Source organism: Macrobrachium nipponense, chromosome 1 (assembly GCF_015104395.2).
Source record: "Macrobrachium nipponense isolate FS-2020 chromosome 1, ASM1510439v2, whole genome shotgun sequence".
Taxonomy (NCBI): Eukaryota; Metazoa; Arthropoda; class Malacostraca; order Decapoda; family Palaemonidae; genus Macrobrachium; species Macrobrachium nipponense.
The window spans coordinates 26,973,937-26,998,964 of record NC_087200.1 but is presented as its reverse complement, the minus strand read 5'-3'; the positions used below and the strand labels follow the sequence as shown (position 1 = coordinate 26,998,964).

Genomic DNA, 25,028 nt, shown 5'->3' with positions numbered 1-25,028 from the left:
TCACCCTTCTCAGGAATCAAATAATCGCCTGAGGAAGAAGGGGCTACATTACAAACATTAGCCTGGTAGCCTCCCGATATTTCCATCGACAAATCAATGGAAGAAAAGGAAGGAGACGCAGGGACAACACTACCATGGGGGTTGACTACTGCAGGAGACGAAACATCAGGAAGAGGCAAAAAACCTTCCCAAGTAGGAAGAGTCGAAACCCTTCGATGTTCTCTCTTGCCATAAAACGACCTCCACTGCTCCTTAGGCCATGCCCGGCATTCCGTGCAAGGATTCGAAATAGTACAAAAATTAGAATGACACCTACTGCACGTTATGTGAGGGTCGGTCGCTGCCGAAGCCAGAAAATGAGAACACAGAAAACCTGGAACTCCGGGGCACATACACTGACGCTGAGGAGTAGAAGCCATAATATCAGCCAAACACACACACACACACTAAACACAAGCAAAACAGGCAATGAACTGGGAAAAGGCTAAGAGAGGTTAACACAACTCTCGCCCAGGTGGTCAAAAGAAAGACTGATGCGTGATCATAGGTGAATGGTCTTTGACCATCCTTCACCCAACCTACGCATGCGTTGCCAGATATCATAAAATTCCTTGCTTTCATCTGTTTTTTAACCGGATCCAGCTGGGCGCAAGAAATTATCCTATTGTGAAGACCGAAGGTTTGCTTACGTATGAACAATAAGTAGACCAGACAGTAGTATATGTAAGTCCGAAGGATGCAAGGAAGTCATTCTTCATGAAGTATGGCATGTGGTTATTTTTATGAAGCATAAAAATAATCTTAAAATTTTTGTGCTCATATGAATTAAAACTGCAATTACTTGTAGTTCTACTTAGGTGGATGGTGATGGACTCATTATCATTTCAGTTGTAATTTTCCTCTGTCTGTTAATTATTATTAAGTTAAACTATCAAGCTGGTACTTCGGACCTGTACCTCTACTAAATCTGCTATGGTTTTATTCTAAGTTTAGTTTATCCTATACCTTAGTTTCATGAAGTTATCCATTTGTTGACAGATTACATTATTCCCCTCCAGTAACTGTTATTAATATTGCAACACCAGTAAAGGTTGCAAACTAATTTAATTTCTGTTAACTCCTTTGAGTTTCAAAATGCTGACAGATATCAAAGAGTAATGTCCCTAAAATTGCAAAAAATGTTGACTGGAACTTCTAAAAACCTCCATTTTCAGCCTACTCAATAAGCATATTGCACTTCAAATTTACAAAAAAAAATTATATTCACCTACACTACAATCCTGCTCTGAGACAGACATACAAACTTTGGAAATACAGTAGTACCTCGAGATACAAAAGGCTCAACTTACGAAAAATCCAAGATACGAAAGCAAAGACGAAAAATTTTACTGCTCTACATACGAAAAGTTTTCAAGATACGAAAGGTTTCTGAAAGTCCGAGATTCGCCCCATAACAATTTTGAAACTCGCGCTGCACGCCGCCATCTTAGTTATAGTAGACTCCCCACCATCCTCCTGCTCTCCCATTGGTTCCTGATGCTAGCCAAGCCATGAATCCTTCTCTCTAATTGGACAGCATCCCTCCCATCATGCATCTTCTATACATACGTACTACGTGTTGGCGTGCTTTACCTCAGCCACTTCGCACCCGAAACTTTACCGTACGCAATCGGCATTCGTTCGCTCCAACGATTTCGTTTAGTAACGTAAATTCGTTAGTGATTTCGTTGCAGTCCGTACATATTATCGTGTTGTGCTACTTTATCGTGTTGTGAGAACGTAACTTAATTACGTACAGTACATAGAGTCATGGGTCCCAAGAAAGTTGCTGAAGTTCACAGAAAGAAGAGAATGCTTTCTATGGAGACAAAAATGGAGATAATAAAAAAGTATGAAGCTGGCTTGCGGTTGAGTGTGATCGCTAAGGAATACGGCCGAAATCTGTCGACGATAGGCACCATCCTTAAGCAGAAGGAAGCCATCAAAGCAGCTACACCTTCCAAGGGCGTCACTATTTTGTCCAACAAGAGGAGCCATGTGCATAACGAAATGGAAAGGCTGCTTCTTGTATGGATCGAGGACAAAGAAATCGATGGCGATACGATAACCGAGATGGCAATCTGCCAGAAGGCCAGCGCTATTTTCGGCGATTTGATTGCCCAAGCCAAAGACGACGGCGGAGAGGGGACATCAACGGCAACCCCAGAGTTCAAGGCTTCTCATGGGTGGTTCGAAAAATTCCGTAAACGGACTGGCATCCATTCGGTGGTGAAGAAATTGAAATTACATAAACTATAAAAAAGTAAAACGAAATAAAAATAAAAATCAAAAAAGACAAAATAAATATTTTATTTTAAGTTTTTGTAAAGTTAAGTGTTACAGTTTTGTTAATGTGTTTTGTAAAGTTTAGTTTGTTTTTTGACATTTTTTTATATGTTTCGTAAAGTTAAGTGTACGTATCTGCCGTTTGTCCTCCTCCTCCTCCTCTGTCAGCACTTTCGGAGATAGCCTCACTCGAAAGGTAAGCTTCGACATTTTACGTTACAGTAATAATATTTCTTGTGCACTAATATACACTTTATTTACAGGTTTGGATTTTTATTCTTAATTTAGGTATTGAATGGTCCAAATTGTTGTAGTATTTCATTGTTTATAGGTCAATTTAGCTTTATTATGAAATTTAATGGGGTGTTTTTGGAGGGCTTGGAACAGATTAGCCATTTTACATGTAAAATATGTTCCAAGATACGAAAAACTCATTATACGAAGGCCGCCTCGGAACGGATTAATTTCGTATCTCGAGGTACTACTGTAGTATAAAGATATTATGTTCACTGGGTAAAAGGGCATCCTCACAATCTCTCCCCTCAAAGTCTTCCATGTCAGAATTACAATAGATGCTTTGCTACATCCTTCATGACCAGGTTTTCACCACAAGACAACTCATCCAAGCATCAATCTCCTGTATTGGTTACTGAAGCCAATAGCTCTTGCAACTAACTCACTAATGTAAATGATGCAAGCTGTTTTGTCCCTTAAGAGCTATACGTACTGGGTCAAGGCATCACCTGACCAACACTTAAAACCTGGACAGGTATGTATGCATCCAGAGCACTCCTCACCTCTGCAACTACAGCAATTCTAATGAGAGCCTTTGGTGATGGAGCCAATGAACTTATTGCTTAACCTGTAAGAGGTTACATACTTGTAAACAAAGTTTACTCCCTCATTTTACAAAAAATCAAAAATAATCTTTTTGGCTTAATCAATGCAAAATAGTCCCAAAAGAAAGAAAATTACATTTAAGAAGCAGACAACTCACGTTTAAAGGTCCAAAACCAGATGTTTGCATTAGGGGCGTATCCCACAGCTGGCAGCTGAAACCTAATCCTCATCGTGTTGTTGTCCATTTTCATTTTTTTTTTCTTTTTTTTCTTTTGACCCTCCATACCTCCCCTTATAGGTCCCCTAATCAACCATTTTTTCCCAATACTATAGCCATCTCTTATAAATTTGCAATTAGAAACAAATTTATTTTACTTTTTATTCAGTAATACAACTTACAAACTATATTTTCTTTTTCTTTTTCTAGCACTTTTATAAATTTCTACGAGTATGATATTCTTCAAAACATGGTTCCAGACATAGTGGAACATCACATTCACAGCAGTGGAAGCAAGTGTCTTTTCTCTGCTGTGGTCAACGTTTTTTATGTCGGCAGACACAGCAAGCCTTTTTTACACACTGTTTTTGGCACCCAGTGGCACTGGCATTGTACGAGTGAAATGACGTGCAGAAAGTCAGGCTGGATCTCCAGCAGCAGAGCGACAACTAGGTGAGGGGCGTTCGACAGCATTATCTTCTAACAGCTGGCATATCACTTCAATTATGAAATCTGGCAGTGAACATTTTTTATGGGTCTTGAGTGTAAACAGTATTTGTGCATCCAACATTGTGATATCTATGTGAAAAAAAAGTTTATTGTACTATTTTACTAGTGTCTTACGAGCACAATCAATAAATAATGTTGCACCCGACTTTTCTACCAATTGCATATTGTAGTATTATAATCAATGACACATTCAGGTTTGGTTATTCTTTCCAGAGTACAAGGATCAACATTTTGGCTGAGGATCATGTGAGGATTGTGAATAGATGTGAGGAGAGAAACTTCCCGCTTGTCCCTCCAGTGAACAGAAAGGATATCATTTGGTTGCTTGTGTGTTACTTCCCCCTTCGGACAATGGGAGAGATGTTTGGCATATTTTTTCGTTGTCTTTTTACAGTACTACAGGCTCCTGTCTTCCTGGAATACAGACACTGAAAGAGGGCTGGAGACCTATACCAATTATCAAGAAATAATACAAGATTTTTGTCAAGATAAGGCTCCATAAGGGTTAGCACTACACCGCCAGATAACCCCAGTTTCGTTGAGTGTCACTTCTGTTTCAGTATCAGTGTACAGTATAAGATCTTGAACAAAACAAGTTTGACACATAAAACAAACAGTTTCAATCCGAATCTGTGAAATTTAGAAAGAATGTACTGTCTAAATGAAATATTACCTCTCCAAAAACAAGGCTCTCATCTATGACCACATTATGGAAGGGATTAAACACTTCTTTGCATCTATTTCTTATAAGATCAAACATGATCAAACACTACATGAACTTTGTTTATATGACACAGCCAGCCCTACCTTCCCTGCCACCTGGTTCGGAGAAATGAACGACGTCTATCTCTTGTTGGTGGTGGTGTCAGAGATTGGGTTGGGTTATCGCATGAGATGGGGGTATCATCAATGTCGGAGTCATCGGTAGAGAGAAACACTTGGCTAACTCTTCTTCTACACTTTTTTTGATTGAGAATGAAGCCATGATGTTAGAGATGGTGTTGGAGAATAGAGGTAGCTGAGGAATTGGAGGCTACACCCTCTCCAAGAGCTAAAACTTCTTCATCTGCTGAAACTTCCTCTTAATTTTCATCTTCAGATTCATCATTAATATCTTGGTGCACATAAGTTTGATCTTTATCACTTTCATCTGCTGAATCTTAACTACATTCATCACCTTCAAAATCATCTGGTCGTCACTTACGACTAAAATAAGTGCATAGAGAAAGAAGGTGATCAAGAGCGCAAGTGGCCAGATCGACCTTGCTCCTGATGGCTAATAAGGCAAAATGAGCATTGTATGGGCATTAATGCAATTATTATTATAATTATTATTATTACTATTATATTACTATTATTATTATGATGATGATAAAAAATATATGGAAGAAGCCCAAATTGAATAAAAGACCCCAAGTCAAATCAAAAGAAGCCCCAAAAAATTGTAAGCAGCAGATTATTAAAGTCCAATTTGTGATCTATAGCCCAATCTGGCAACAATGGGCCAGCCTCAAGCACTATTGCATTTCTGGAGGTTTGCCAAGTACCCCTCCAACATAAACAATATCCATACAATGAGCTATGAAGGCGAGCAAATTTAAAAGCTTAAGAACATCATATTAAGTGGATAACAAACCAACATTGCTTCTGTAGAGTTAAACAAAACATTAATAAACATGAAAAATGACAGAATTTTACTAATTTAGTCCAATTACAAAATTAAATCCAAGTATCCCATATCCTTCTTATTTCTATTGTCAGGTCTTGATACTTGTCAATTTTTCCTCTATCTTTTGCATCTATTCTGGTGTCCCATGGTGTTGCCACATCAATGAGTGACACTTTCTTCTTGATTTTGTCAATCAGCGTCAAACCTGGACTATTGACACATATCACACTACCTGTTCTGATACCATGTCCCAGATGATCTTTACCAGATTGTTTTTTATCACTCCCTCTGTCAAAACTTTGGCAAGAGAGATTGTACTTTTGTACTTTACTGCAAGTTGTGGTGCAGTTTTGTGTGTTTTCCTTAATTACGTTAAAGTGGAAATGTATATTGTGTGGAAGAAAAATATGTTTTGTTGTGAAAAGCATTGTCTTTGGTTGTTTTATCTATTTAATTTTAAATATATGTACATGTTAGCAGTGCTTGAGTGAAAATGATCAGTTCTCATTTGTCTATGTAGGTTTGGTAATTAGCCAAACCTTAATTAGGAAATGCATGACAAGGCAGTCATCCCATAGTTAAGATCCCAAATATCCTGAATAAGAGTGGACACAACTTGTATGGATTTCTGGGAGTTGTTGGAGTCTCCAAATCCACTTAAGTACATATTCCCTTTCATCTAAAAGTTCATTTAGGGAAATTCCTTTAGAAGATATGCATATCTAAGTAGTATAATAAGAATTTCTTGTGGTGTCCTTTAGATGAGGGTTACGAAGTAGAGATTGTGCTTAAGTTGATCTCAATGTTAATTCAGGCTAACAATAACAAATCCACCATTTGAATTAACAGTAAGTTTTTATCATTAATTTATCAATTAATATACACAGAGCAATGCCATGTTTTAAGTGTTATTTTGAATACGAGTGAAGTAACCTGGGTGCCGTAACATAAAACTTAGGCTATGATTAGATTAGTACATTTCAATTCGTTTATGCTATGCAATCTCTCATGATTTTAAATGCTCTACATATTCTGAACAAGTCAGAATACCCTCAGGTTAGTGTTTGTACCACTTATTACAGCAAGATAGTTGATGTTTCTTGTACAGGCTCCAGTGGAGAGAGCTTTTCCTACTAAATCATGTCTTTTTTTTTGTATGGTTCTGTGCAAGCGCCAGACATTCACTTGCTATGTGTTTATGGCCTCGTCTTTCATATTGCACTTCCTGCATATGGGTAAGATGTCATTTCCATGTATTATTCTTATGACATGCTTCATTCTTACGACCTGATCTTGTGCTGTTGTTAGCATTCCTTCTGTTTCCTTCTTGAGTTCTCCTTTCTGTAGACATTGCCATGTTTCATTGCATTCCAGTTCTTTAGTCTGTCTCATGTACTGTCCATGCACTGGTTTGCTGTGCCATTCCCCTGTTCTGTTTGTCATTCTCCTGTCACTGTATATTTCTAGGTCTTCATCTACTTTTATCAGTCCTTCCCATGCACTCCTTAGCCACTCATCTTCACTGGTTTTCAGATATTGCTCCAGTGATCTGCTTTCGATATTGACTCAATCCTCTATCCTTAGTAGACCTCTCCCTCCCTCCTATCATGTTATGTATAGTCTGTCTGTTCACTGCACTACTCCTGCACTGTATCTAATTACTGGTAATTACTGGTACTACCCCTGTGTTTATGGCTTTTATCATGTTTCCAGCATTGAGTTTTGACTTGAGTATCGCCTTAATTCTGCATATATTCATTCCTGATTGTGTCCTTCATCTCTTAGTGTTTCAAATCTCTCCTTTCCAGGTATTTGTATCCAGCCTCATCTATGTGTTTGATGCTAATTGTTATTATTATAATTGTTGTTGTTATTATTTACTATTGTTATTATTATTATTATTACTGTCTTCATTTTATTACCTCCAACATTTTGGCACACACTCTGGTGGTCATTTACAGAGTGAATGGATTGACATACAAGTTACACAGGTATATATAGAAGGTGGGAGGGGGCTGTACAGCTGACAGATCGATTAGTGGACTGAACTTTGACTGGTCACGGGTTGATAACAAAATCGGTCAAAATTCAGTACACTAACCAATTTGTCAACTGTACAACTCCCCCCCACCTCCTATATACTATACTTGTGTAACTGGCAAGTCAATCCATTCACTCTGTAAATGACCACCAGAGCATAAGCAGAAACATTAGATTTTTTTTTTTCTATCACAGTCCTCCAATTTGACTGAGTGGTATTTATAGTATTATTATTATTATTATATTATTATTATTATTATTATTATTATTATTATTATTATTATTATTATTATTATTATTATTATTATTATTATATTATTATTATTATTATTATTATTATTATTATTATTATTATTATTATTATTATTATTATTATTATTATTATTATTATTATTATTATTAAAAGAGTACCTTACAAAGAATTCTTTGTGCTATAGCAAAGCTGTTCATTAAACTTACCTTCCAGCATTACAATATTGTATACTACAGTAGTACAGTATTATCATACAAAAATTTTGGCTACAGGTGTAAATTATTAATTTTTGTCTACTGTAAAGTTTTCATGTATCTCAGTAAAACAAAAACATTACTCTCAAATAGGTCTCTTCAAGCTCCCATTGCTGGTTGGTAAATTAGGCTTTCCCTGCAGTAATGTAGCCACAAATTTCCATACAACTGAATTTCTTAATATATACAGTGCTACTTTTTTCTGAACATTTCCTAATAGCAAAAGATCAGGAATCTTATAAGGCTATGGGACTCCTGCTCGGCAGCTGGTTCACCCACCAAAAATTTGTATCAAAACCTAGAATAGCTGAACATATTTTAACTTAAAACAGCTACTCAGCAGCTGGTTTACCCGCCAAAATTAGTATCACAACCTAGAATAGCTGAACATACTTTTACTTAAACAGCTACTCGGCAGCTGGTTTACCCACCAAAATTAGTAAAGTACTTTGTGTAGGCACCCCAAATATTAGAAACAGATTCCAATTTAAGTTGTCATATATTCATATGCAAGGAAGACTAAAAAAAAATTCATCTTATTCAGCTGTCTTCAATACTAGTCTTTTTCACATTTTCTGGTAGCTAACTACTCTGAAATTTCCCTTTAGATTATGAGAACCTAGTTTTGAAGAGGTCTTTAAACATAGTATGAATCTTCTTTGTGTAATATGCTGTCTACACAACTTACCTTTTCTTTGGCAAAATATTCATCTTTGCTCAGTCACTTCTTAAATGCTGAAAATTAATTCAACTATTTTCACACCACAAAACTGTGTCCATATTGTTTGGCAGCCATCTTTCACTCCAGCTGGAAAAGAAATTATTAGAAATGTTAGCAATTTACATTTCCATCATTACAGTTAAATTAGAATGAATCATAAATTAAGAAAAATTGTATGCATCATAAGTATACAAAATGATATTGTTAAGATACAATAAAGTTTGTTCATACTTACCTGGCAGATATATATATAGCTGTATTCTCTGAAGTCCGACAGAATTTCTAAAACTTATGACACACGTAGTGGGAGTTAGGGTGGTTAGTACCCATTCCCGCCGCTGGGAGGCGGGTATCAGGAACCATTCCCATTTTCTATCAGATTTCTATCTCCACTGTCTCCTGAGGGGAGGTGGGTGGGTACTAAAAATATATATATCTGCCAGGTAAGTATGAACAAACTTTATTGTATCTTAACAATATCATTTTGTTCATGAAACTTACCTGTCAGATATATATATAGCTGAATCCCACCTTTGGCGGTGGGAGAGACAGAAAAAGGATTTTAGGAAACATATAAATGTATATGATTGACATCTTGGTTCCTTACCTGTTAGCATAGCTGACTTCGTGATTACTGTCACCCAAGCCTGCTTCTGCTTCACTAGAGTTACCAACAAGGTAGTGACCTGTGTAGTTGGTGCGCTCTAGATGATCTGTCAACGGGGACGGGACCACAATGTGACTAGACCATGACCATACATCCGAGGGCAACGAGGCAAAAACCACCACCTAAGTTAGCCTAACAAAAAACTCCCATATACCAAAGGCTAAAGGAAGGGACGACCGTACTCGGCGGCCGACCCTACAACCATAAACATTGCAAATATTAAAAACTCACCTACCCTTTTCTATGGGAAAGGATGAGTGCTACCTCCTGCCCCCAAAATAGTGTCTGCGGCGACGTATGGTCCGAGAGAGTAACAGTTTTCATAGGTCGTTCTCACCTCCCGTAGGTAGTGCGAGGCGAACACTGAGTTACTCCTCCAAAAAGTAGCACTTAAAATGTCTTTAAGAGCCATGTTTTTCTGAAAGGCTATTGATGTCGAAATAGCCCTCACTTCGTGCGCATTAACTTTTAACAGCTTAAAGTCGCTGTCTTTGCAAGAAGAGTGCGCCTCCTTAATGGTGTTTCTTAAAAAGAATGCCAGTGCATTCTTGGACATGGGCATGTTTGGTCTCTTGACCGAACACCATAAGTTCTCCGCAGAACCTCGGCAATCCTTCGTTCTACGAATATACTCTCTAAGAGCCCTAACAGGACACAGGACTCTTTCTGGCTCTTGACCAATGATCTCTGCCATACCCTTGATCTCGAATGTTCTAGGCCACGGATTGGAAGGGTTTTCGTTTTTGGCCAGAAACGACATACCCAAAGAGCAGACTGCATTATGCCCTTTGAAGCCGACGTGTTTGCTGATAGCCTGTATTTCGCTAACTCTCTTCGCCGTCGCCAGAGCAGTTAGGAATACAGTTTTCTTCGTCAAATCTCGTAGAGACGAAGAGGAAAGAGGTTCAAAGCGATTTGACATTAAATATTTTAGGACCACATCCAGGTTCCACGAAGGTAGCTTCGGTAGTGGTACCTTGGTCGTCTCGAAAGATCTCAATAGATCATGGAGATCCTTGTTATTAGCGAGGTCAAGACCTCTATGGCGAAAAACTACAGATAGGACGCTTCTGTAGCCTTTAATAGTTGACACTGCCAACTTCAGATCTTGTTTAAGATAAAGCAAGAAGTCGGCGATCTGGCTCACAGAGGTAGTGGTAGAGGAAACTCCTTTTCTCTTACACCAACTTCTAAAGGCTGCCCACTTCGATTGGTAAACCGCGATTGATGATGGTCTCCTCGCGGTGGCGATAGCTTAGCCACTGATTTCGAAAAACCTCTCGCTCTGGCCAACTTTTGGATAGTCTGAACGCAGTCAGACTCAGAGCGGAGAGGTTTTTGTGGTACCTCTCGAAGTGGGGCTGTTTGAGTAGATCTCTCCTTAACGGAAGAGATCTCGGATAATCCACTAGGTAGAACATCACCTCTGTGAACCAGATCGCTGCGGGCCAAAAGGGGGCGATTAAAGTCAACCTCGTCCCCTCCGATGCTGCGAATTTTCTCATCACCTCCCCCAAGATCTTGAAGGGGGGAAAAGCGTAGAGATCCAGGCCCGTCCAATCCCATAGAAGGGCGTCTACTGTTACTGCTCCCGGATCGAGAACCGGGGAGCAATACAGAGGAAGTCTCGCCGTCCTTGACGTTGCAAAGATGTCCACTAAGGGGCATCCCCAAAGACCCCACAGTTCCTGGCATACTTCTTGATTGAGAGTCCACTCTGTCGGCAATAACTGTCCTTGTCGACTGAGGAGATCTGCCCGGACGTTCTCGACTCCGGCAATGAATCTTGTCAATATTGTGACTTCTCTCTCCTTTGCCCTAAAGTAGGATCTCTTTCGCTAGAGTAAACAGGGAGCGAGAGTGTGTTCCTCCTTGTTTCTTCAAGTATGCCAGGGCTGTGGTGTTGTCCGAGTTGACTTGAACTACACGACGGGAGACTTTGTTCTGGAAGAACTGGAGCGCTAATTGAACCGCTGCCAGCTCTTTGAAGTTGATATGCCAGGTTACCTGTTCCCCTCTCCAGGTACCTGACACTTCCTCCCCCCTAGAGTTGCTCCCCACCCCGTGGATGACGCGTCGGAGAACAACACTAGGTCTGGGGTTCTGAAGCTTGAGGGATATGCCCTCTGACAGCTTCCACGGATCGAGCCACCATCTTAGATGGTTCTTCACCTCTTCCGAGATGCTTAACTTCATGTCGAAGTTGTCCTTTTCTGTCCAGCTGTCCGACAGAAAGAACTGAAGAGGTCGGAGGTGTAGCCTCCCCAGGGAAACAAACTTCTCCAGCGAGGAAATGGTCCCAGCAGACTCATCCATTCCCTCACCGAGCATGAATCCTTCCCTAGAAAGGCCGACACTTTTTCTATGCCTTGTTGCTGACGTTCCTGGACGGAAAAGCCCGAAAAGCCACTGAATCCATCTGAATCCCCAGATACACGATGGACTGTGTTGGGGTCAGATGTGACTTTTCGAAGTTCACCAGAAGTCCAGGGACGCAGCTAAAGACAGAGTCGTTTGCAAGTCCTTCAGGCACCGGGTCTGCGAGGAGGCTCGTATGAGCCAGTCGTCCAGATAGAGCGAGATTCTGATGTTGGAAAGATGGAGCCACCTCGCCACGTTCTTCATTAAGATGGTGAAGATCAAAGGGGCTGTACTCAGTCCGAAACAAAGAGCCCTGAATTGAAAGACCTTCCCTTTCAGTACGAACCGAAGGTACTTCATCGATTGGGGATGTATCGGGACGTGAAGTAGGCGTTCCTGGAGGTCGAGTGATACCATCCAATCTCCGGGTCTTAAGGCCCCCAGAACTGACTGAGGTGTCTCCATCTTGAACCTCTGCTTCTCTATAAAGAGGTTTAGACGACTTACATCCAAGACGGGCCGCCACCCTCCCAATTGTTTCGGTACAAAGAAAATACAATCTGTTGTAAAATCCTGGCGTTGCCAGGGTCCTAAAACCTGTTCCACTGCTCGTTTCTCGAGCATCTGCTCGAGCAGGTCGAAAAGTATCTTTCGCTTTGTTAGAGGATACGATGGGGACAAGTCCCTGGGAGTGGAAGTCAACGGGGGCGGCTTTATGAAAGGGATCTTGTAACCCTTCTCTATGACGTCAAGAGACCAGGTGTCTGCCTCTCTTACTCTCAGGCTTCTGCAAACAACTGCAGCCTGGCTCCTACAGGTGGACTGAAGGCACGATCTCTCACTTCTGCCCCTAGACTTGGAAGGGGCTCTACCTCTAGGAAGGCTTCTTCCTCGAGGAGACGATCTAGCGGAAGTCCCTCCACGAAAGGGCTTCTGCTTTCTATACGGTTGGGCTCCTGAACGACGTTGAAGGGCCAGCCGGACGTCTCGAAGACTGAGCCAACAGGTCTTGTGTGGCTTTCTCTTGCAGACTAACTGCCAGATCCTTCACCATAGCTTGGGGGAAGAGATGACTCGAGAAGGGAGCATACAAAAGTTCTGTCCTCTGTGCGGGAGAGACAGACTTAGCCGTAAAGTTGCAATAAAGCGACCTTTTCTTAAGAACCCCTGCTGAAAAATGCGAGGCTAACTCCTCTGAGCCATCCCTGACGGCCTTGTCCATGCATGACAATACACTGGACAGCTCCCCCAAGCTGATCGAGTCTGGCTTACGAGAATGGTTGTCTAAGGCTCCAAGACACCAGTCTAAGAAGTTGAATACCTCTAAGGACCTAAAACAGTCCCTTCAAAAGATGGTCCAGTTCGGAAGTAGTCCATGATACTTTAGCTGAGGCTAAAAGGGCCCTCCTTGAGGCATCAACCACGCTGGCGAAATCACCTTGAGCAGACGTAGGAACCTTCAATCCTAATTCCTCGCCTGTCTCCATACCACATCCGCCTTACCGCTAAGTTCTAGACGGAGGCAGGGCGAAAGTAGTTCTTCCTTTTGCTTTCCTAGACTCCATCCAGGCGTTAACCTTCCGGAAAGCTCTTCGTAGATAACGACGTCTTCATCTTCACGAAACTGGAGACTGCTTCTTCGACGACGAAACTGGAGACTTGCTTGCTTCGACGGACAGAAGGAGGAGGAGAAGGAGGAGCAGCAGGCTGGAAAGTATCGCCAAACGAATCACGAAGTAGTCGTGCCAAAACTTGATAATCTGACGACGCAGACGTAGCAGGTTGTTCTTCATCAACATCCTCAGAAGAACCGCTAAGTTCTCCTTCTTCCCTACCCGAGTGCAAATCCGAAGGAAGAGGCAGAAGTCCTTTAGCTCCAAGTCTCCTATCCGAACGATGAAGAGAAGACGAGGGTAACGGATCCTTAACAGTCACAGGATCAGGAATCACCTCTAGAGGCGAACGTGCCAAAGCCTCGGGAACAACATCCGAGTGACAGCGAACTTCCACATTCGCGTCCACAGAGCTCTTACTGAACGTCTACGAGCGGTCCATCTGAGCGTCCAACGTAGCGTTCTCTCGAGCGTCCAAATCAGCGTCCGACCGAGCGTCCAGCGAAGCGTCCAACGGAGCGTCCATCAAAGAGACTCTTCTAACGTCCCGCGAAGCGTCCTTACGAACGTCCCGTGAAGAAACTTGATCAACAGCCCGACTAGCGTATCGTTGAGCGTCAACACTGTCATGTCGAAGAGGGGCCGAACGCACAGAAGTCCGTCCGACAGCTACAAAATCGTCGTCAGCAGAAGCGTCGAAGTCGGAACGCCGAGCGTCCTCTCTACGGGAAGAGAGAGGAGCATGCAGAGAACTCTCTCTAATCTGGCGTCTAACGTCACCTCTAGACGAACCCTGGGGAGCAAAATGAAGTCTAGAGGGCGAAAAAATCAGAAGACGGGGACGAAAGAAGAGCCGTTGGAGAAGAATGCCTAGTTCTCTTGATAGGCAGTCTATCGTCTTTCCTTCGACGAGGTACCGTCTCCTTTCTTGCTTAGTAAAGCGTCCAGTTGCCGTGCATCGCAATGATGATCTCCGGTTTTCTGAGATGTCTCCTTACGCGGAGCGAGCTGCGCTTGTGAGAAGGAGAGGGGACGAGGGGACGCCTTCTTCCTTCTCCCAGGAACAGCCTTTGGCTCTAGAGCGACTGGGGCGCTCGCGGGCGTTATCGTCGGATGACGTCCTAGACTTCTTCTGGGGCGGAAAAAAGCTACGCTTTCCGGAGAAGAATGCCACTCAGACAAAGCATGACGTGAAGCGTCAAGCTCTTGAAGAGTCCTCTTCAAAGGTCGCGAATCCGAACGAGATTCCCACCCCTTGCGCGGGGAGGACGCGGTCGGAAGACGAGAAACAATCCTTCAGGATACGTGCTCGAGCACGCTCCTTAGCAGCCTGGGGAAGCGTCCACAGGAACTGCTGAAGGGACGCCAGATCGGTGGGGGTTCCCCGTACCCTCCTTCGGCCTTCGACATGCCCTCTCCCTGAGTCCTGGGAGTCCGGCAGAGGTCCCAGCCTAGAGGCGCTATAGGGCCGATCTGACGCCCCCTCCACTTCACTAGGGGCACTATCACTGCACTTATTTTGCCTGTTTTCAAGGGCAAGCACTTTAGATTCAAGCGTCTTCAATGAATCCAGGATAAGCGAAAGGGCATTACCACCTCCGCAGACACCACTTGAGGGCCCGAAGGCAACACTACGGGGTTAGGAGACACAAAATCTAAAGGAGGGTTAGAAGGGGATACATTAACCCCTTCTTTACCGGGTGGGTGAGCAGAATGTAAACATTGCGTTTGCTGCCGAACTGAATCTCTCGGTAGTGACTCGAGTTTGGAGGGGTGCCGATCGTAAAAATATTTGCCCAAAATACACTAATCAAGACAGGCTAATTCAAATTATCAGGTATTATTACCACTATAATAACGCATATTCTCTGTTAGTTTTATCATCCTACAGGAAAATAAATGATTTTATGCCAAAAAAAATGAGAAACTCAGTGTCCCTTGTACAAGGGAACACTGGTGGTCAGTGAGAAAACTACAGTCTTGATAGAAATTCGGTCTTACAGAATGTTGGTATATCGCACTGGAACATGCACATAAAGTATTATAAAATAGAACAGTAAATAAGCACATAATAACAAAAAAAAAAGAGCAAAAAACTAAAGCGAAAGCCCCGCCAATAAATATGGAAATCGCAAATTTTATAGTATATCTTTCAAAAATTGGTCGATGTAATTTTCTACGTTTTCTAAGATTAGTTTCATCACAGAAAACAACTTTAGGGGCATCAGGGGTATCTAAACTAATTTTTTCAAGTTTCTTGTCCTCAGAAAAAATCGCTTTTTCGCTTTTTCTCTGGTTGGTTTTTTATATATAAAGTTACTATAAGCTTTATTTTTACCTTCATTTATCTGGTGTTCATATCTTTTATTTGTAAAATGTAATAAGTGAATAAATAAATAAATACAGTAAATGATGATACAACTGTTTTTATACTTGGGTAGAAGTTATTACATGTTTACGCTTGTCTGGTTTTGTGATTTTTTGTTGAGACGCAGTTCAATCTGTCACCTTACACACTACTATAAGCGTAATAATATTTTTATTTTGGGGTTCATCATACGTCTGGCATCGTGTCATACTGTTTATTTTGCTCCAAACTCTTCAAACCGAAATTAAAGAATGATTGGAAGTCCCTATCTGAAAAGAGGAGTTTTGGTGGTACTATGCGTACCACCTTTATGCACCCAGTGCGGTGTAGTAGACTTGAATGGTGGTACCCACCTACCTCCAAACAAACTTTCGGTAATGAAGAGGTTAATACCCTGTCTGCTACCCGACTTACTCCTGGAGGAAGACCTCCTAATCCTATCACGTTCTAACTTATTTACGTAGGATTCATACGTCTTCCATTGTAAATCATCCAAGCTTTCACACTCATTACAGCGCAAATCATATTTATACTCTTGCCCCCTACACCCTTTACACAATGTGTGAGGATCAACCAAGGCTTTAGGAAGCCTAACCTTGCATTCTACTTTCGAACACACCCTGGCGCTAGCCGAACTACATCCAGACATATTTAAGGAAAAAATCTAAGCCAAATTCAAAAACAGTCCAAGTCACGTATGCCAAGCTATCGATCCAATCAAAAAACCAAAAAGTCAAGAGGATACTCAAGCAATGAAAAGTTTTCCAAAATCCTGAGGCGGAGGTGTGTAAACAGATGTTTACGACACCGGCGACAGAAGAAATCTGATAGAAAATGGGATGTTCCTGATACCCCGCCTCCCAGCGGCGGGAATGGGTACTAACACCCTAACTCCCACTACGTGTGTCGTAAGTTTTAGAAATTCTGTCGGACTTCAGAGAATACAGCTATATATATATCTGACAGGTAAGTTTCATGAACAAACATTATTTTCCTGTGGCTATACATACTGTATTCACTGACTGAATCTTAGTTAGTAGTGTACCAATCTTTCCAGGAGAGAATAGGAAACTTTGAGTAAAATGCTGGTTTTATATACAAAAAATTGTGAATGAAAAGTATGAAATTTTCAATGTAGCTGAGGATACTATAGAACAGCTATTTGAATTTGAAATACTACATCATATCAAAGATGGCCTGGTAATTTCACTTCCGGTATTTTGATTCCCAGTAAACGGAAATCCCCTTTCGTTAACACCCAGTAATTTGGCAACCAAAAAGAATAGACATTTTTTAAAGCCATGTCTCGTACCATTCAAACCACCCTAGCGGAAAGAAACTCACATATGACTTAAATTACATTTACGATAGGCAGAAATCAAACCATGATGGATAAAAAATTTATTGTATGTGTTGAGTGAAGAGTTGCAAAGCATGCCTACATACATTAACAGGCATGTTTTACAACTCTTCACTTCACACTTCCAACAAATTTTTGACTAATCAGTGTTTGTTTTCTGCCTTTCATGGGTGTTCTGAATGGTACGAGACATGGCTATAAAAGGGATTTTGACGTAGGAAAAATCTATTTCTGGGCGAGGAAGCCGTGTCGCCCAGTGAAATGTGTCCTCTTTAGCACTATTTCTAGTAAAATATTGCTATGATACCAGAGAACTGCTAAATTGGACATGTCAGAAGTCTCTGACTCGCTCACCTAAATAAAAGGTGTCGGTATAGAACTGGGGCGAGTGTTAAACACTACCACAGCAACCCCTCCAATTAGCCTTTTCCTCATCAAGACCCTGAAAACGGGGAGCCGACCTATAGGTCACACCCAGCTACCCTGTTGAAGGGGACTGCGGCGTCATTCTTATCGATAGCCTCCCAGCGTTACACGCTTGTTTATAGCTATCTGTTCTTTTTATTGGTTTCTTTATTCTTTTTCGTTATGGATCGTCAATCTGCCTCTTCACCCAAGTTAAGTACTGGTTCGCCCTTTTTCTATATTTAGGGAGTGATTTTTGCCTTTCGTTTTGCCTTCATTTAGGATTTTGTTAGGCGTCTCCTCCCTAGCGAGCGGGTAGCGAGCCGCCATTACGTCGTTCCTTTGTTTTGTACCAATTTCGAGCGGGCTTCTTTCAGTACCTATATATTTATATACTCGTAACTTATAATATTTCAGTATATATTTTCAGTATATATTTTATTTATGTCTTGGGTGGCAGTTGCTTTGTCGATCTTGTTTGATCTACGTTTATTATTTTCATGATTTCCTGTTTTTCAAGGGGGTCGGCGTTCGTGCACGTTTCTTTGTTTCGTGCTTCGATGTTTATCTACCGTTCCCCCCTCCCCCCTTTACCCCCCTTTTATTTTAGTTTGGTATTTTCCATTCAAGAATTCCCCCCTTTTCTTTTCGTCAGCTTACCGTTTGTTTTCGTTTTGTCGGTAAGCAAGTAATTTTCCCTTGTTGCGCCCACTCTCATCGAGTGGCCTCCATTGCGTTTTATATTTTTCGCCCCTTATTTTCATTACCTCTGTTAAAGCATGTTTTTCCCTTAGCTTTAAGTAAGTGATTTTATTTTGTCTGTGTATTTGGGTGTTCGGTCGGCAGCTAGCCTTCATAGGCTTTGCCTGCGTTTTCCTCGTGATCCTTTATTCGCGGGGATTCGCTGGTCACGTGATCGTCCCCCCTTCAGCCCTCCCTCCCTCCCCCTCTCGTGGGACTCCCCGTAGTTGGGTGCCGCTCTCGTTGTTTGTCGCTGACGGCCGGTCCCACCAGCGGAGGGGGAGGTGTAGTGGGTCTCCCAGGACCTTGGCTGGGGAGTGTCGCTTCTTAGCCGACCGCCTACGAGGAGTTGTTAGTCGCACTGCGTTTCAGCCTCGGCTTCCGTGGATTGTTGCGCTCTGCTTCTTTCACTCCCGGAGCTTACATCCACCCGCCTAAAACATTCCCTCTCCGCATAAGGCGGGTTTAGATTCCGGCCTCTCCCGGAGTCATTGAGGGTTATGTTTACGGAAGTTACTCTTCCGTAGGCGGAGATATTATATTTGTTATTTTAGTTTTTATTATTATCATTATTTTTATCTTTATTTTTATTTTTATTTTTATTTTCTTTTTGCCACGGAACTTGCGAGTTCATGTGGCCGTCCCGGGTTACTTCGTGTACCCCCCTCTCCGGGTCATACAGCTCCGGGTATACAACTCCGGGTGGTTTTTTTCCTTACACAGTCCCGGGACGTTAACATATGAATATATATACCCTTTCTTTTCTTTATTGCCCGGAATGCCCTTATACTGCCAGGAGGTCGGATGCACCTGCTAAATATTACTTATAGTACATATACTTGAATAAAAAAAATTAAAAACTCAGCCTTTCACTTATGAAACAATCAGTTTATGTCATTTCCATTTCCTAAATAAGGTAGGTAATTGCCCTTGGCTATTTAAATAATATGTACTTTGTAAATAGGCTATTTGTTTACAAGCAGTCCCCAGGTGACGGAGGGGGTTCCATTCCCAGCAGGGCACTGAAAGTCGAAAATCGCCTTAACCCGAATCATCAGAATTATAATGGGAATAAATAGCACTTACACCGCCGAAAACACTGCAAGTCCGGGTTACAGCACCATTAAGCAGGTAACAGTGCTGTAGATCCACTTACGGCGCTGAAAAATTGTAGTTAACAGCGCCACGAGTCAAGTCCCATAAGTCCAGAACAACGTAACCCAGGGACTGCCTGGATTTTGGGTGTCAAATTACCAGATGACAAAACCAGATTTCAGTTTACTGGGAGTCAAATTACCAGGGTCAAAGTTCTGGGAGTCAAAATACCTAGAACCATATCAAAATTTCTTGTAATTCTGTAGTTATGGATAGGGATAGGTTTCAGAACCCATAGCAGAAATGCAAAATCTGCAAACATGCTTAAACCTGCTTTAACTGCCAAATACCCTGTACTCCTTAAGCTAGAATGCTTATAAGTGCCTTTTTTAACACGTCACTGCCTAATTCAACACGAAAAAAAGCAAATTAGTGATAATTTTAGTGTTACGGTCCATAAAAAATCCACAAATTGGTGAAAGTTCCAGCATAAAAATTTTATGACAAATATGTTCCACAAAAAATCTGTGATAAAGTGGAGTGTGAAAATGTGAAGTTCAAGAAAGTGGGGCTCCAACGTTTTAAGGTTGTAGTGTTCCCCCTGTTAGTTAAAATCAACAAAACCCACTAAAAATGTTTAAACATGGTTTTTTTATTTTATTACAAAAAGTGCATTTTATAATGACACAGATTTAAAAAACTGGAATTTGTGGATATTTCTCATAGAAAAATACCACAAAAAGGCAAATTTTGTGCAAATAATGGGGGGTATGTATATGTTCCAGAGAGAAATCCTCAAATATGTGAGTCAGCAGCGAATACGCAAGTCCACAAATCTGGAATCCGCGAAAACAGGGGGTTCACTGTGCCTTATAAAATTACTTAACTTCAAATTCTTATTTTAACCTATTTCATTACTACTAAACCTGCACTTATTTAATTACTGGTGGGGATTCCATTCTTGGCAAGGTGCTGGTAACCAAAACTTCGATTAACCGAAAATGATATTGTTATGATACAATAAAGTTTGTTCATACTTACCTGGCAGATATATATATAGCTGTATTTTCTGAAGTCCGACAGAATTTTAAAAACTTCCGACACACGCAGTGGTCGGTCAGGTGGTTAGTACCCATTCCCGCCGCTGGGAGGCGGTTATCAGGAACCATTCCCATTTTCTATTCATAATTTTTATTTCCACTGTCCCCTGAGGGGAGGTGGGTGGGTACTTGATTATATATATCTGCCAGGTAAGTATGAACAAACTTTATTATATCATAACAATATCATTTTGTTCATGAAACTTACCTGTCAGATATATATATAGCTGAATCCCACCTTTGGAGGTGGGAAGGGACAGAATAGAAGGATTTTGGGAAACAAATGCATGCAGATAATTTACATCTTGGTTCCACCTGTTAGCATAGCTGACTTCGTGATTACTGTCACCCAAGTCTGCTTCTGCTTTACTAGAGTTGCCAGCGAGGTAGAGACCTATAAAGCTGGGTGCACTCCAGATGATCTGTCAACGGGGTGCGTGACCACAATGTGACTAGACCATATTGACCATACCATGAGGGCTAAGAAGTAAATATATATATATATATATATATATCACCACCTGACCAACCTAGCCAAAGTTAAGGTGTGTTAACTAAGGCTAAGAGATTAGAAGTCGCCGTTGTCGGCGACTCAACAACTAAATTAAGAGCTCTTCCTAACCATTTTCTACAGGATAGGATGAGTGGTACTTCTTGCCCCCAAGATTGTGTCTGCAGACACGTATGGCCCTAGCGAGCAGCAGATCTCATATGCCATCTTCACATCTCGCAGGGAGTGTGAAGTGAACACAGAGTTGCTTCGCTAAAACATGGTACTCAGGATGTTGCTGAGTGCCATGGTCTGTTGAAATGCTTCCAAGGCCGCGCCCTCACCTCGTGAGCATTCAGATAAAAAGATTTCAATTCTTTGTGCAAACACAATGAAGGAGCATTTTTGAAAGAACTCCTTAACACTAAAAGCCAGGGTGTTCTTCGATATGGGCAAGTCTGTCTTTTTCGGAACACTGCAGATTGCCCGAATGACTTCGACTTTCTTGAGTTTTATGTAGATAAAACTTGAGAGACCCGACAGGCACAGGACTCTCTCTGGCTCCTGCCCACTAACTTGTGCCATCCTTGCTTCCAAGCTCCTGGCCCAAGGACAAAACGGGTTTCCATTCTTAGGCCACAAACGGAAGGCTTAGAGGAGCACACCGCCTTGTGTTTCTCTAAAGCCAAAACTTGTGCGATGGCTTAAAATTTCACTAACCCTCTTTGTCGTATCTAGGGTGGTTAGAAGAAGGCCTTCCTGATCACATGCAAGAAGTTAAACAGGTAGGAGAGGTTCGAATGCTTTGACATCAAGAACTTCACACTACGTCTAAGTTCCATATTGAAAGCTTCGATCTGGACATGCACAGTCAGTACGTCTGTACTAAAGTCAGGTGACCGACCAGTAGACCAGTCAGACGAATCAAGGACAGCAAGGCTGTACCCTGAAGACCATAAGGCACTATTCTTCGCTGAAGGATGAGTGTCTGGACTGCCTATGCGATTCAATCTAAGCAAACCTTGGGGTGTATCAACGCAACCCAACGTCGTCAGCGAATCAACTCCTGACTCGAACTTCTGGTGCCAGGAGAAAGGAGCGAGGAGCAAAAGGCGATTCAGTCCCGAAGGAAGAATGCCTGACAGTCCAACCTGGTCTCATGTTACACGATCATCGGGGGTGTATAAACGCAACCGACTTCGTCAACAAGAAACTCAGGGCTACTATATGTCGCCTGATCTCGCACGAGTGTCTGACTCCGAGAAAACAGGTGAGACAAAAAGTAGATGGTGAGCGAGTTTCGAGATTCCACAGAACTCAAAAATCGTGAAGGGCTTTGTTGTTTGACAGACACAAATCTCTGAGCCCAAAGGCCGTCAACAACATATTTGCGTATTCTTTAATAGTTGTGACTGCCAGCTTATCCCATTCTTCAGACGGAAATGGAAGACGGTAATCTTATTCCTGTCAACATCCTCGATAGTCTGAACGTAGTCAGACTCAGAGCGGAGAGGTTATAGGTACCTTTCGAGTTAGAGTAGACCGACTCTCTCGGAAAAGGTCCTTGGAAAGTGAACTAGGAAGTATGTGACCTCTGTGAATCCAGGATCCTGAAGGCCAACATGGGGCGATCAGCGTCATTGTCGCTCCCTGTGACGTCATAAATCCTCTTATTACATTTCCTAAGCGATTGAAAAAGGGGAAAAGAGACTAAACATCCATCCCCGTTCAATATCATAGGATGGCGTTTAATGGTACCGATCCCGGATCGAGAATAAGGGAGCAGAGAAGAAGAACGAAGCTTCGTCCTCAACATATCGAAGAGAAGAATGAAAGGGCGTCCCTAAAGTCTACACAACTCTCAACTTACTTCTAAAGACAGATTCCACTCGGAAGTCAATCGTTGCTGCCGTCGATCGAGACGATTCGTACGGACTTTTGCAATCCTGTAACGAACCTATAGAGGATCGTTACATTCTATGCCTGTTGTTATAAGAGGCTCTTTCTCGTAAACTCGAACAAGGACCGAGAGAAGATACTTCTTAAGATATGAGAGAGCTGTGGAATATCAGAGTTGATCTGGACCACTGGTTCCCAAAAACTCGTTTCGAGGACTGAAAGGACTACCGAATCGCTTTTACTTCTTTCAGATTAAGATCCAGGACATCTGAAACCCTATCCAGATGTCCGGCACCTTCTTTCTATCACCTCATGTGATAGACGTACTGAGAGATGTTCAGAATCATTCCTAGATCTTGAATAATATTTCAGTTTCCCGGTAGGAAAAAACTGTGGTCTGAATTGCAGTCTATTCGGGGAAACAAACTTACTTCAGGAAGGAAATGGTCCCCAGCAAGCTCATCCATTCCCTCCCCGAGTATGCTTACTTCCCTAATAAGGCTGCGCTTTGCCTAAGCAGGAGAGCATATAAAAGTGCAATGTTGCGGTAGACTCGTAGTTCCATACCGTGCGGTAACGAGCACCGAAAGGATTAAGAGATAACTCTGTTGAACATAGTAAGGCAAAACGAATGCAACGTTTATTCATTCACGTAAGAAATCCCCACCCTCAATCTTAGGCTAAAGTCCGTGATGTAGGACAGAGATACAGTTAGTCAGTCAATCCCGCAGGAGAGACGTAACCGTCGCACAGAGATACGGTTAGTCAGTCAATCCCGCAGGAGAGAGAGACGTAACCTACAGCGCACGATCTGTTACTGGCTCGGTTGGATGGACTGGACAGACACAGCGTGACAGCAGCAGCCAGCAGCTTACGAATGTCGTCTCTTAACTTTATGTCTGGGTTGCCAGCTACCCTATCTACGAAGAAATAGGTCCGTTATTTTTTGAGCAGAAAGACTCTCAAGCTGGTATATTTAAGCGAAACAGAAAACGCTAAATATATAGATGCGTTTGTGTCGTCAGAACACTACCATACAACGGTAAAAGATAAATCGGAAACTCCTGGAAGGCTGCAGGGAGTAACGATTAAATGTCCTTAAAATAGACAATAGACCTCTCGGTTCCCATCCGAAGAGGTAACTACAGCAAGCGTATATGACTTGAACCAAACAGAAGTAAAATAACGCAAGGCAAAATATGAAATTATATCACAATAAAGTTTGTTCATACTTACCTGGCAGACATATATATAGCTAAATTCGGAAATACAGCTACATACATATCTGACAGGCAAGTTTCATGAACAAAACTTAAGAGAATCGAAGCAGTCAGCTCAAGATTCTTATGTTATTGGACATAAGCGTTCATTGACGTAGTCTACAAGTCTATTTCTTGTACGAGTCTGCGAATGACGAATGAGAGCTCTTCCGAATCTTGTCAATAAGAGCTTATTCGCTTACGCAATATCAAGTTAATGAGATGTTTGTCAATGAGAACTAACCCATTTACGGGACAAAGAGATATTTTGTCAATGAGGGGATACCCACTTACTTGACAAAACGATAGTATATTGTCAATGGGGGAAAGTCACTGAATTGACAAAACGTAATCCAGGAAGTCGAGCATTTAATTTTTCCGATTCCCGTCTCAAACGAGGAAGGGGCAAGATCCTGTTAAGAGACTGGGCTTATGGCAGGTAGAACGACGATGTCAATTCGGCAGCGTAGTCCCGACTAGGAACTAACAAAATCTATCATCTGAAAAACCCTTTCAGATGGGGCTAAAAAGCTTGCAAAATTATCCTGGGAAGAGGAAGAAATTCTCCATCCAGCTTCCTCTCCCGTATCACAACTAATGCCTGCTAAAGCTTAAAAATTATTGGCAGTATGGCAAAGGAAGTCCTGTCTTGCGCTTTCCTGAAGAGCGTCCTTTTGATGAGTGCCTTTGCAAGAATCCTACTGAACGTTGCCGAGAGTCCTGACGTGCAGGACATCGAGCCTTTATAACCCGTAACTGCCTTATCGCAAAGTCTTGACTGCGGTAGTGGCAACAAATTAAATTTATTGGCAGAATGGCAAAGCTTGCGGTAGAGCAAACG

General features: G+C 41.9%; 1 protein-coding gene across 1 annotated transcript in view; it reads right to left on the bottom strand.

Moving 5' to 3' along the window:
- LOC135219178 (leukocyte receptor cluster member 1-like) overlaps positions 1–25,028 on the bottom strand; it is a 73,111-nt gene that overhangs the window by 26,874 nt on the left and 21,209 nt on the right. The window contains exon 2 of the mRNA XM_064255715.1: positions 8,797–8,916. Within this exon, the coding sequence (XP_064111785.1) occupies positions 8,797–8,819 (23 nt within the window). The 5' untranslated portion in view covers positions 8,820–8,916. The remainder of the gene's footprint in view (positions 1–8,796; positions 8,917–25,028) is intronic.